The following is a 14,800-nucleotide window of genomic DNA, read 5'->3' on the forward strand; positions in this document are numbered from 1 at the left end:
ATGCCTTTTATTCTGTCTCATTTCATTTAATTATTAACTTCCCGTAGGGCAAGTTATAGTAATCGCAAAAAAATCGAAAATGAAAATTTTTATATATCTTTACGTTTCAGAGGTTTCTGAACATTTTGGCATACCTTAGAAAAAATGGATGTATGTGTGTGTGTGTGTGTGTGTGTGTGTATGTGTGTGTGTATGTATGTATGTATGTATGTGTGTGTATGTATGTGCGGATACAAATTTTCGTCGACGATTTCGGGAACAAGAATCAACCGATTTGAATAATTCAAAAAACATTCGATCCGTATTGATAAGGAGACGTGCTGATTAGTTTTTGGCAAAGGCAGGTCAAGCCGTTCCGAAGATACGGGGCAAAAAGTTCCGAAAACGGTAACTCAGTTTTTAAGAGAACGGAGCGTCCGATTTCAATAATTCAAAAAACATTTTATTTGTATTGACAAGATGAAGAATCGATACAACTTTCATGAAGGTAGGTCCAGCGGTTTCGGAGATATAGAGAAAAAGTAAAAAAATGAGCCATTTGGCGGTCAAAAATGATCATTAGACATATGCACATCAAATATCAGACATTTTATAGAGATTTTAACAATAAGTATACATTTTGTTAACATTCCTATCGGTTCCGTACCAATGCTTATGCGTTAGACAGCGACGCGGCGCTTACGCGCTTTATATTTTGTCCCTATGTAGTTGAAGCAGTACGATTGCTTTGAAAAAAAGTTCAGATCTTCCACAATATGTCAAAATAAAGAAAAAAATTTTTATTTCAAAAAAAAAAAAAATTAAAAAAAAAATTTTTTAAAAAAAAAATTTTTTTAAAAAATTTTTTTTTTTCAAAAAAAACTAATTTTTTGTCCAATTATAGTTTCTCAAAAATCTTATTTTTTCAAAGTAATTTTTTTTCAAAAATGTTAATCGTTTTAAAAAAAAAAAATAATTTTTGGTACGGGAAGTTCCAGCAATTTGCCTTAAGGCACGATGCCCTAATTGCCTTAAGACAGAATTCCACTTACAGCTAGTTTTCATTTATCTTTCTACACTTTTCCATACTCTAACTAAATCCTTTCTCTGTTCACTTATCCCTATCCCTTTTTCTTGTTTATTATTTTATTTTATTATTTTTATATATAATATTTCTACACTTTCCCTCAATCTCCTTCAGCTTAAACTTTTTTGCTTGTTTTCTAAAAAAAAGTGGAAGGAAAGCAAACAAATATATTTTGAATTTGAAGTTGTGGTTCAATTTTAGTGCTAAAGTTTGATACAAACTTACACTTTGTAAGGCAAAGGATTAGAAGCAAAAACACTACTATAGCGCACTGCCTAATTTTCTAGTTTTTATAATTAACTACTTTCCCATAGGCCTATAATATTTTAAAAGTATGATTTTGATTATCATCCATATCACCATGCGACGTTTCATCAATTTTGCAGATATGTATATCTGAGGTTCTCCTTGTAAATTGTTTTTGTTATTTAAATCAAGTATGATTTAATGTAGCAAGAACCAAAATTAGATACTTTTGAAAAATATTAAAAGTGTAAAAAAAATATTTGCAAAATTTTGCCCATATACTACTCCACGTAAAAATGCTCCTGTTGTACAATTGGTAAACCAATACAGCATGTATAGATAGCAAGAATGCTCTATAAATATATTTTGGTTAGGTTTGATAATGTTTAGTAGTTGTACTTCAAAAACGCGTATAAATAGCGCGAAGTCTAATTTTCTAGTTTTTATAATTAATTAATTTTCACAGGCCTATAATATTTTAATATTATGATTTTGTTTATCATCTCTATCACCATGCGACGTTTCATAAATTTTGCAGATAAGTATATCTGAGGTTCTCCTTGTAAGTTGTCCGTGTTATTTAAAACAAGTATGATTTAATTTAGCAAGAACCAAAATTAGATACTTTTAAAAAAAATTAAAAATGTAAGAAAAATATTTGCAAAATTTTCCCCATATACTATTCCACTTAAAAATGCCCCTGTTGTACAATTGGTAAACCAATACAACATGTATAGGTAACAAGAATGCTCTATAAATATATTTTGATTCGGTTTGATAATAAAATGTCAAGTAGGGTAGAGCGGGGCTAGTTGAGCATAGGGGCAAGTTGAGCAATCAAAATATCTCGAAAACTATTCACCGTCCGTTTAGGCTTTATATGGCGGAAAGATAGAGATTTGGGAGAAATAAACATCCCGCGATCGCTAGTGGCCGCTGGACAAATGAGTGAGGCTCACGGCCGTTTTGTTCATTTTGAGACCAAAAAGCAAAAAAGTAATTCATCACGAGTTTTTCTCTGGTTTAGTCAAATGTTATTTATTTTTAATCAGGTCAATGTTATTCTTCAATATAATTATAGTACTTTTAATATGCACAGAGATTCTGGCTATAATTCTCACGGTTTTATTATAAACTCACTTTTATTTAGAAATTCCGAGTTGGGGTTAGTTGAGCATAGTTGCTAAACTTGTTCTGTCACTAAGACAATTATCATTAACTTCCAGAAATTGATTATTATTTTTAAGATTTAAGCTAAGTTTATGAGTAATAATATAAAGAAAGAATGATTTAAAAAAAAATACTGTATATAATGGTAGAATAATTCCTAAGATACGATATTGTTCTATTGATTTTACTTTTCGTTAATTATTCAAAGCAAATTACTATAAGTTTTGTTTCCTCTGTCAATAAAGACTATAAATATAGAACTGGTTATTAAAAACTTATTTTATTTTATCACTAATCGACATTGAACCTATGATTTCATTATACTTTCTTAGTGCTCAACTTGCCTCACCTATGGGGTACATTGAGCATACTTGACTTTTTGCATTTAAACAGCTGTAGCTTTTAAATTTTATTTATTACCAAAAAATAGTATTAACACTTTTGTTAAGCGATAAACAACAAATCCATTAAGCCATATAGCAATTTATTGAGACTTTTCATTGAGGTGCTACATCCGTTTAAGTAAAAATTTGCTCAACTAGCCCCGCCCTACCCTAGTTGTAATTCTAGCACGTTCTATGCATCTGTCAAAATTATCGAATTATGAAATAAAAATCGCACTATTCAATCAAATATGTCCATCGAACCCTGGTGACAACCGCCCCAAACAAGAGTAATTTTGTCAAAACAATTTCTAAACCTGTTGGCCTTGCTGAGCCTCCCATCCGCCTCGCCTACGTCTGCGTCCATTCCTATTATTATTTCTATTGGCGGCGCCTCTATTCCAATTATTAATTTGTGACATCTGGGGGCCCTTTGCACCGGAGCCTCCTGCCAACGACGGAAAGTTCTGCTCTGTCATGTTTGGGGCTGCGGGTCCTGTCTCCTTCGGGCGCAGGCTTTTAGCGAAAGGCATATATGCATGGGGATCGGTCTTGAAATTTTCTTTATCCATTTCTGATGATAATGTATTAACGACGAGAAAATCGGATTTTATTCACTTCGTTTATAAAACGATGTCGAAACTTTTTTGCGTACGTGCGAGTTCGATTTAGTCAGATGGATCGTCTTTTGTCCTGGTGCAAAATTGGGTAATGAGATGCGCGCGCCTCGGCGAATTCGAAGGATCCAGTTCGCCGAAATGATGACTTTTGTTTCGTGTCATTTTATTTCACAAATGACACTTTGGCACTTGCAATTTGTAAAATCACTCACATTAACCCGATACCGATACACAACTAATTAATATACATATCATAACCATATCACACACCGTTGCAATACACATCTGGTATAAAACCTGATGTGTCAAAATTAGAAGATACATAACCTATAAATTGATGTAACTGACACACGGAGATAGAGATTTAAATATCACATTTTTTTTAAATCACTTGTAAGTGTTTTCGCTATAATCTTATTTCAGATGCACAATATGTTATTAAATAAACGTAGTTTTCACTCTTTACATACGTTTCACACTTTATATTTATATTGTACAGAATCATTTTGGTTTGACTCATCGACGGCACCACGTGTTTCAACCACTAAAATGTTATACTCAAAACTCTCATAATCCGCCATAGCTTTCATTCAGTAGAACTAAAATTAAATTTAAACTAGTGGTGTATGGCATCGTGCCTTAAAGTAAATTGTTGGAACTTCCTGTACCGCAATGAAATTTTCAAGTAAAATTAAATGTTTTCAAATATATTTTATTATAAATACTGTCACTTTCATTATTCGTATTTTATAGAACAAAATATAAGAGCCAATAAATTGGACAACGGAAATTAAGATTTTGAGAAAACGAAGCATCCGATTTGAATGATTCAAAAAACATTCCACTCGTATTAATGTAATGAAGAATCGACTAAGTTAATGAAAAAATGCCATTTGGCGGTTGAAAAACGAATATTATATAATATACGAGTGGGTATAGTAAGACTTCCAAGAATTTTCAAAATTTAAAAAAAAAATAATTTTTAACAAATATAAAATTTTATTTTCATAAAAAGTATAAAATAGTTGCAAAAAACATCAGTAGTTTTAAAAAAAGGCAATATTTTGAATATTCAAATTTTGCAAATGTTTTCAAAATTTTGGTAAATGTTAAATTTTTTTTTAAAAAAAAACAAGGAATCTAATTTTTCTTTTTTGAGCTTTAAAAAAAATAAATTTAATATAAAATAGTTTAAAAAAATATCAGTAATTTCAAACAAAGGCAATTTTTTTTAATATTCAAATTTTTCAAATGTTCAAAATATTTTCAAAAAAATCAAGAAATCTATTTTTTTTTATGAGCTTTAAAAACAAATTGCGGTATGGAAAATTTTATATAAAATAGTTTCAAAAAATATCAGTAGTTACAAAAATGACTATTTTTTTATAATATTCAAACGTTTCAAAATTTTGAAAAATGTTCAAGATATTTTTAAAAATCCAGAAATCTCATTTTTCTTTTTACACACACACACACACACATATATATATATATATATATATATAAATTATAATAATAATAATATGGTCCACTCACCCGCAGGAGGTTCATTCGTAAATTTTATCGACTGCTGCAGCAAAGTTATAGGAAACTTTGGATGGCATTCAGTTGTTATCCAAATTCTAAAAATTAAAACAAATATTTAGTATAAACTAATTAACTTCCCGTAGGGTAAATTATAGTAATCGCAAAAAAATCGAAAATGAAAATTTTTATATATCTTTACGTTTCAGAGGTTTCTGAATATTTTGGCATAACTTAGAAAAAATGGATGTATGTGTGTAGGCGGTTACAAATTTTCGTCGACGATATCGGAAACACGGATGAAGCGATTTGAATAATTAAAAAAACATTCGATTTGTATTGATAAGGAGACGTGTTGATTAGATTTTGGCAAAAGCAGGTCTAGCCGTTCCGAAGATACGGGGCAAAAAGTGCCAAAAACGGTAACTCAGTTTTTAAGAGAACGGAGCGTCCGATTTGAATAATTCAAAAAACATTTTACTTGTATTAACAAGATGAAAAGATGATCAAGGCAGGTCTAGTGGTTTCGGAGATCTAGTGAAAAAATGAAAAAAAATGCCATTTGGCGGTCAAAAATGATCATTAGACATATGCACATCAAATTATCAAATGTTTTATAGAGATTTTAACAATAAGTATAAATTTTGTTTACATTCGTATGGGCTCCGTACCAATGCTTATCCGTTAGACGACGACGCTTGCGCGCTTCCATATTTTGTCTCTATGCAGTTAAAGCAGTACGATCGCTTTGAAAAAAAGTTCAGAATTTCCAAAATATTTCAAAATACACTTTTCTTCAAAAAGTCTTTTTTTTCAAAAAAAAGTAAATTTTTGTCAAAAATTTATAGTTTCTCAAAAATCTAATTTTTCAGAGTAATTTTTTTTTCAAAAATGTTAATCTTTTAAAATAAAAATAATTTTTGGTACGGGAAGTTCCAGCAATTTGCCTTAAGGCACGATGCCATGCGCCCCACTAGTTCAAAAATGCTATAATAAATATAAACATACCGAAAATCTGGATGATAAGCTGTTGGTCCTATTTTTTCAGTTTCCTGCAACACCAACGTCAACTCGTTCATATAATCTAGGCCCAAGTGGCAATTTTGGAGCAAAATCCAACCACCCTGGATAAAAGAATTATGAATACTTTCTCTTTAATTTTCTTTCTAATTAATTGTTTGATCTTTATCCAAAAGGGATATTTTATTTCACTTACAGTTTGCATACATTCATCCAATAACTTTCTCGCGTGCACCTCTTGGCCCTGGCCCATAGATATAGACCCTACAGTATTTTCAACTTTTTTGGCCAACGATTCAATATACGGTGTCGGATCTGAACCCATAGATAAAAAGCAAATCATCGGAGTCATGGGACGACTTTCTTCCAAAAGTGTCTAAACGACAAAAAAAAGAGTGCGCGTAAAGATCACACGCGATTGAAGTAAAACTTATTTGCTACTGTATAAAGTAGCAAATTTAAGTTGAGTAAAAATAAATACATCATATAAAAATTTTGAATAATGTTCATTAGTAATATGGTAACACTCGTGATGCACACATTTATATAATGATAAATTATAAATTATATATTTATGATTACATTAAAAATATGTATAATATTTACAAACAATAATGTAATCAAAGTCGTACTTGAAATATGACATGATCGTTTTAAAGTAATTGCTGATTAATAAATTCTATAATATTCATTCACGCAGTGGATTATGTTAAACAACGCCTAAACAAATATTGTTTTTGCAAATTAACTCATCCTGTAACAATTGTGTTTGAAGAACTTCATGTAATTAAAATTAACATACATTCATTTACTGTTTGTATTTTTTTACTTTTTCGCTGACGATATAATCTTATTCCTTGAACAGCTGTAATATCCGTCTTGCCTAACAAATTAAAGCCATACTTTTATATTTGTTTTATTTATCAAGCCCTGCACATAGCTTGATCTATGAATCATTTGCTTTTTTATGTGAACGTTAATGCAATGATCATCATCAATATTACGAGGTAATAAATTAACCATATTATTAATGTCAACAGGCACATTTATAATTTGGCCAAACATTCCAAATTGTCCATTTGCATGTCGCAATCGTCTAATTTTCATGAAACACAACCTAGGTGAAATTAATCTTTCAGATGCAGTATCTTCAGATAATTTCAGAAATACAAACCCGTTAAACTTACACAAAGTGGGAATTTTATCCGAATTTAATATCTTTCGACAAGTTTGACATCCAACCTGATGATTTAAATCAATATTCAAAAAACATTATTAAGAATTTGTTTTCGAGCATCATTTGATATTTCTAAGTCACTTTTAAACCAAAGTCGATCACACACGAAACATACATAGCCAAAGCTATAATTTCTTACGCAGCGCAGATTTTTCCTTAGTTTCATTATTTATTTGCGATCATTTGCACTACAATTATTTATGGGGGACGGGATAAAATGTTCTTCCGATCCTGACATTTTTATTAACTCACGAATTATACTGCTAACCCATGTCGCGCCTAAAGAAGTTTTACTTCAAAAAAATGTCCCTGTTATCAGATAAACACGTCTTAACCAGGATGACCTGTTTAATTTACCTCGTAGTTAAGAATAACCGGTTCTGCAAACTTTGGACCCATGGACAACATCACATACTTTCTGCTCTGTGCCAGGGTTCGATCTGGACACCACGATCTAACCATGAGCAGTCTTCTGAAAACGTCCAGCATCTGGTAACCGTCTGGCAAAGGTTCTTCCTCTGGTGCTTCTTTGTCGAACCTTGGGAAAAAAATGGTGAGTAACTTGGCAATTTGTAGGACTTAAAAATAATATCTCACCAGTTTTTCCATCCCTTTTCATTGTTTTGCACATGGGACAAAATATATTGGTAGTGTCTCAGAGATGACAACTGGACTAAATTCAACCAGGTTACATCAGTGATCCATTTAAATGGTTTTTCTGGACAAGCGTTCAGATCTAAGGCAGCACCACCTGGGAACAGAAGAAATTTATTGGTCAAAATCAAGCAACCCGAATTTTATACTTCTGATCTATTTTTTCAAGTAGAGATGAACATCGCTGCTGCCCGATTTCACGTTGTCCATAGCAGAGACTCGAACCCATGACACGAGACCGTGCGCTCAACCGTTACGCCAAGGGACACCTTACTAATTTATGTTACTGTTTGTTAATTTTATTCTCAAAAAATTTCAAAAATGAAATTGCACTTTTAAAAATTAAAAAGAAATTTGAAAAAAAAAAGATTAGAAAAGAGCACATTTGAATACAATTTTTGAAGATTATAAAAAGGACTCTACTGACGAGCGCATTTGAAGATTAAGATAAGAACTCTACTGACAGGCAAACTTAAATGGCATCTTTAAAAACAAGAAAAGGATTCTACTGACAAGCAAACTTAAATGATATCTTTAAAACTAAGAAAAGAACTCTACTGACGAGTAAACCTAAATGACATCTTTGAAAATAAGAAAACAACTCTACTGACGAGCAAACTTAAATGACATCTATAAAAATAAGGAAAGGACTCTACCGACGAGCAAACATAAATGACATCTTTAAAAACAAGAAAAGATAAAGATAAAAATAAGAAAATTGAAATGCAAAACTTAAGAAAACAAGATAGGACTCTACAAACAAGCGAACTGAATTACAAAACTTAAAACAATATGAGAAGGACACTACTGACGAGCAAAATGAAAAAGCATCTTTAAAATTTAGAAAAAAACTAGAAAAAGAAATAATGATTAGAAAAGAATACACTTGAATATCATCTTTGAACATTAAAAAAGGAACTCTACTGACGTGCAAACTTAAAGGATATCTTTGAAATTGAAAAAAGAGCTCTACTAACGAACAAAATAAAATACAAAACCTATAAAAATAAGAGAAGAACTCTACTGCCGAGCAAAATAAAATAACATGTTTAAAATTTAGAAAGAAACTTGAAAAAAAAGCAAAAACATTAGAAAAAAGCACGCTTCAATACCATCTTTATAGATTAAAAAAATACTATATGACGAGTACTCTTGAGTATTATCTTCGAAAATAAGAAAAAGGACTCTACTGACGAGCTAAATTAAATAACATTTTTTAAAATGCAAAAAGAACCCTACTGACCAGCAAACCAAAATACAAAATCTAAAAAAATATGGAAAAAGACTATACTGACGAGCCAACTTAAATAAAAGTCTAAAAAATATTAAAATTAAATGGGATAAACTTTTCTCTTGAAAAGAAAACAAACTAGTCCGTGCGCTTAACATTTACGCCATGGAACACCCATTAATAAGTAGGGTAATATATATAATTCTTCGCGTAGGGTAAATTGCAGTAATCGCAAAAAATCGATAATGATAAATATTATTTATTAAAATTAATTAAAGATTTAAATATTAAAATATTTAATCGTTAGACTGCAACCCGACTGCTTTTAAAAAAATCTAAATTTTCAAAAAAAAATCTATTTTGTCAAAGAAGACATTTTTGTTGAATAACTTCAAAAATCTCAAGAATCTCATTTTTTCAATGCTTCAAATGAATTAGCTTATAAATTGTAAATTTTAAATTATGGTACGGAAAGTTCTAGCAATTTGGCTTAATGCACGATGCCATGCACCGTTAGTATTATAACTTATACTAATTTATTATCCTATATGAAGCTCTGGAACTCCTCATGAGTAATATACACAATTATGATTTAAATGTATATGTACTCATACATATTTATGATATTGTACAGTTTAGCTCATAGAAATTATTTTTGTATTTCTGATTGCTGAAATATAGTGAAATAAAAAAAAATATATATTTATGATATGCCTCTATCTTGTATATCAGGGTGGCCCTTAATATGGACATTTTCGAATTTCTTTGCACCCAAGGGCTCAAAAGCTTTCAAATTAATAAAAAATAAAACTCTAACAGTTTTAGCTCTTAATAATAACATTAAGATAGTCCGCAAGTTAATAATAAATATACGAAACTTGTAATTGAATTGCGCACTATCTAAATGTTGATATTAAGAGCTGAAATTTTCAGAGATTTATTTTTTATTAATTTGAAAGCATTTGAGCCCCTGGAAACAAAAAATTTCCAACATGTCCATATTAATTTATCACCCTAATATAATTTATCACCTTTTATAAAGTTCTGGAACTCCTCATGAGTAATATACTCCCTCTGCAAATCGATCTGCATAGTCATCATCAGCACAAACAGATACTTGTTGGCCTCGTACAACCCCCGACTCTTGTATTTGAAAATCTCGTAGGTCAAATAGTCGATGATGGCATGAATTCGTTTGCTGGTTATTTGACTCTTTTCCGATCTGGCCATCGACAAATCGAAACGTTCCAGAAACTGAACCAGGGACGTCTGGTACATGCTGTTCACCATTGCCATTTTGGTGACCAGGAAATAGAGAACGCTGCCTCTGGCCGCCACTGGCCTGGTAAAAGATAAGGGGTAAGGGGTAAAAGATACATGACTAGTTGGTTTGGCATTTAGCCTTGAGGCAAGTTACATGAACTTCCCGATATGTGTAAATAATCGACTTGATCAATAAAAAATAAATTGTGAGTGATTAAATGTATTCCAAGTGCATTTATTACACATAATTGAAAACGAACGAACACCTTAAACTCTGAGTATTTTCAAATAGCAAATTTTCAAAAATCAACAATTATTATATCTGAACCAGTTTCCGTAGGATTTTAATGGTTTAGTACGTTTATTAAGACCAAGGACTATATTGTTATACCAAGTAAATCGTCTAATTTTAATTTTAACTAACGTCAAAAAAACTACTCATTTTCTCAAACTTTGATGAATTTTTAAAATTAAACTACTTGTCGTAAGGCCGTAATATTTCAGTAAGTTCTATAAGACCATGATATAAATCGCCAAAAAAAGTTCCATGAAAATCAACTTAATTTTTTTTTTCAACAGTTAATTACAAAAAAACGGCTCGGTAGATTTTCACCTAAAACTAATCAGTATCATTCCCAACTAATTTCTTTCAAACAGTTTTTGATTTTTTTAAATCGATTCGGTAGGATGAGCTCAAATGTGGACAAAAAGTTTAACACTTTTTTTCAAATTTCAAAGAAACGGCTCGGCCGATCGTCGCACGAAAGTGACAAACGATAGTCCTCATCGAAATACATCAAAAGGCTTTTAAATTTCTGAAATCGGTTCAGGCGTTTTTGAGAAAACGTCGATGAAAGGTCTAATTTTGACAAATGCCAAAAAAACGATACCAATTTTTGCAAACTTTGACGATTTTTTAAAGCTAAACGAGTTGTCATAGGGGCGTAATATTTTAGTATGATTCAGAAGACTATGGAATTTACCGTCAAAAAAATAGTAATAAAAATCGTCGAAAAAATTTTTTTTAACACTTTATTACAAGAAAACGGCTCGGCCGATCTTCTCCAAAAACTAATCAGCACGATTCCAAACCAATATCTTTCGAACGGTTATTAAATTTTCAAAATCGATTCAGAATTGCGGGTTAAAACGTAGACGAAATTTTTTTCACTTTTCTACAATTGATAAAGAAACGGCTTGGCCGATCGCCGCACAAAACTAACAAACGATAGTACTCATCGAGATACATCGAATGGCTTTTAAATTTTTGAAATCGTTCCAGCCGTTTTGGAGAAAACGTCGATTTATGGCAAAAAATCTGTTCACACACACACACACACACTCACACATACTTTTTCCAATTATTGGTCTCATTCGATTCAGAATGGCTTGAAACGTCGAGAAAACATAAAAATAGCGAATCGGATTTTTTGATGAAAACATAAACTTCTCCTTCGGGAAGTTAATAAAGAGTAAAGAATTAGTGTATAATAGTGTATAATCAAGATTATTTATTATATAGTAGTTTTTACCTAAATTCTTCACGAGCAGCGTTGATTTTGATTTCTGTGTCGGAGGCGATTTGGAGTTTTTCCCTGACTTCAGTTGCTGTGGTTTTGGTAATGTTCAACACTCCTAAGACAGTCTCGTCTTCGACTAGGGAACCCTAAAGATAAACATTAGGATTAACTAGTGGTGCATGGCATCGTGCCTTAAAGACAAATTGCAAAATTCGAGAAGGTGTACAATACACTTATGAATGTTTACTTAATGTAATCATATGAATAAATGCATCATACGAGTAGGATTCTCTCATATTTCAAAGAATTACATATAATATTCTTTGTATATTATAGGGTGGTCCTTAACATGGATATTTTCGAATTTCTTTGCTCCCAAAAGCTCAAATGGTTCCAAAATAATACAAAATAAATCTCTAATTACTTAGATTTAGCTCTTAATATTAACATTTCGATTATACTAGTGCTGCATGGCATGGTGCTTTAAGTCAAATTGCTAGAACTTCCCGTACCCTTAATAAAATATCCGAAAAAGGTATTGTACACTTATGAATGTTTACTTAATGTAATCATATGAATAAATGCATCATACGAGTAGGATTCTCTTATATTTCAAAAAACTACATATGATACACTTTGTATATTATAGGGTGGTCCTTAATATGGACATTTTCGACTTTCTTTGCTCCCAAAGGCTCAAATGCTTCCAAATTAATAAAAAAACAATCCTCTAATTAGTTTTAACTCTTAATATTAACATTTAGATAGTCCGCAATTCAATTAAAAGTTTTGGATATTCATTATTAAGTAAATTCTTGCGCCATCTGTGATAGCATTTGTAAACTCAAATATTACGACACTTAAAAATATTTATAAAACACTTAACCTCTAAATAAAGAGTTCAATTTTCTCAACATTTTTCTGAATGAAATGCAAGTATTAAAGTCTCTTGTTTGATGTATATAAGTGAGCTTACATAACTTAAAATCCCTATGTTCAAATCCATTAGAACTTTTTCTTCTGTATCTCCGAAACCGCTAAACCTGCCTTCCCCAAATTGTGATCAATTTTTCATTCCGTCAATACAAGTAAAATGCTTTTTAAATCATTCAAATTAGTCGCTCTTAAAATAATAAGATAAGAACTCTACTAAGTTCTATCAAAAACTAAATTGACATTTTTAGACCTATTTGCTCCATATCTCCGAAACGGCCGGACCTGCCTTTGCCAAAAACTAATCAGCACATCTCCCTATCAATAGGAATCGAATGTTTTTTGAATCATTCAAATCGGTTGATCCGTACGTCCGAAAACGTGGACGAGAAATTGTATCCGCACATACAAACACACACATACACACATCCATTTTCTCAAAATTTGCGAGAAAAGTGCTAATTGATCTGCAATCTATGGAAAGAGAAAGAGCGAATGGGACATCGCTCATTTAATAGATAAGTATAAAATCAATTCAAGATTGATAACATTCTAGATCCTCCCCCCACGAAGTAATGCCTAACGGCGGATTTCGTGAAGTCCAGAGGCAAGGGCAAAGCGGAGGTTTTAGTCGGTATTATAACCAGGCGGTATTGAGTCCGACATACCCAGACAAAAGACCTAGTCTGGAATGCGTAAAGGCATTTCCTTCGCTATACAAAAGAAAAAAAAACACACACAATCTTAGAAAGGCATAGAAATTGTATAAAAGGTAATTGACCTGCAAATTGAATGGAAAAAGAAATGACGAATGGAACCTCGCTCATTTAAAAAATGAATATAGAATCAGTGCAGCAATTGTAGCATTCTAGATCCTCCCCCCACGAAGTAATGCCTAACGGCGGTTTCCGTGGGAACCAAAGGCAAGGGCAAAGCGGAGGTTTTAGACGGTATTATGCCCAAGCGGTATCCGATATACCCAGACAAAAGACCTAGTCTGGAGTGCGTAAAGACATTTCCTTCGTTATATAAGAGAAAAAAAAAACACACACACTCATACATACATTTTATCTAAGGTATGCCAAAATGTTAAGATACCTTCGAAACGTGAAGATTTGCAAAAAATTTCAATTTCGATTTTTGGACAATTGCAACAACGAGAAGTTAAGGACGATAAGGACTAGAGATTGTATAAAAGGCATTTGACTTTATTCAGACTTGTACTTAGTTTAGTTAACATCTTCTTATTGATAGGAATCTAATGTTTTTTGAATCATTCAAATCGGTTGTTCCGTGCGCCGGAAAACGTAGACAAGCAAATGTATTTACACACACATACACATACACATCCATTTTCTCTACATTTATATTAATTTTATAGAAAGAGAAAGAGTGAATGTGATTTCGCTAATTTGAAATAAGTATAAAATCAATGCAAGATTGATAACATTCTAGATCCTCCCCCCACAAAGTAATGCCTAACGACGGATTTCGTGAAGACCAGAGGCAAGGGCAAAGCCAAGTATTGAGTCCGACATACCCAGACAAAAGACTAGTCTGAAATGCATAGCTATACAAAAGAACAAAAACACATCCACTTCCTCTAAGGTACGTAAAAATGTTCAGAAATCTTGGAAACGTAAAGATATGCAAACATTTACATAAGGCATAAAAAATATAATAAATAAAGGCACAAAAACAATTTTAGCTTGTCTTATCAATTCTACTCTATTTACCTGAACAGTTGTCAATTTGTGCAGCAAATTAGCTTCCAGCTCCTTCATTTTGCGCTTATTTGCAGTCACATCCATTATCAAATTAGTTCGTTCTGTTTCCAATTCGTTCTTCTCCGTCAGAATGACACGACCCAACAATTGATCTTCGAGACCTAAAAAAGACCATGAATGAGTATACATAATCCTATCGATTAGAG

At 31.7% G+C, this 14,800-nt stretch overlaps 1 protein-coding gene across 1 annotated transcript in view; it reads right to left on the bottom strand.

Annotated features, from left to right (window-relative positions):
• LOC113388476 (dynein heavy chain 8, axonemal) overlaps positions 1–14,800 on the bottom strand; it is a 291,892-nt gene that overhangs the window by 10,510 nt on the left and 266,582 nt on the right. The window contains 9 exon segments of the mRNA XM_026625851.1: positions 3,183–3,439; positions 5,022–5,107; positions 6,018–6,133; positions 6,226–6,405; positions 7,624–7,804; positions 7,864–8,017; positions 10,183–10,493; positions 11,947–12,080; positions 14,604–14,755. Of these exon segments, the coding sequence (XP_026481636.1) occupies positions 3,183–3,439; positions 5,022–5,107; positions 6,018–6,133; positions 6,226–6,405; positions 7,624–7,804; positions 7,864–8,017; positions 10,183–10,493; positions 11,947–12,080; positions 14,604–14,755 (1,571 nt within the window).

Source organism: Ctenocephalides felis, unplaced genomic scaffold (assembly GCF_003426905.1).
Source record: "Ctenocephalides felis isolate EL2017-DRISC unplaced genomic scaffold, ASM342690v1 CF-g0.4_SCAFFOLD_03572, whole genome shotgun sequence".
Classification (NCBI taxonomy): domain Eukaryota; kingdom Metazoa; phylum Arthropoda; class Insecta; order Siphonaptera; family Pulicidae; genus Ctenocephalides; species Ctenocephalides felis.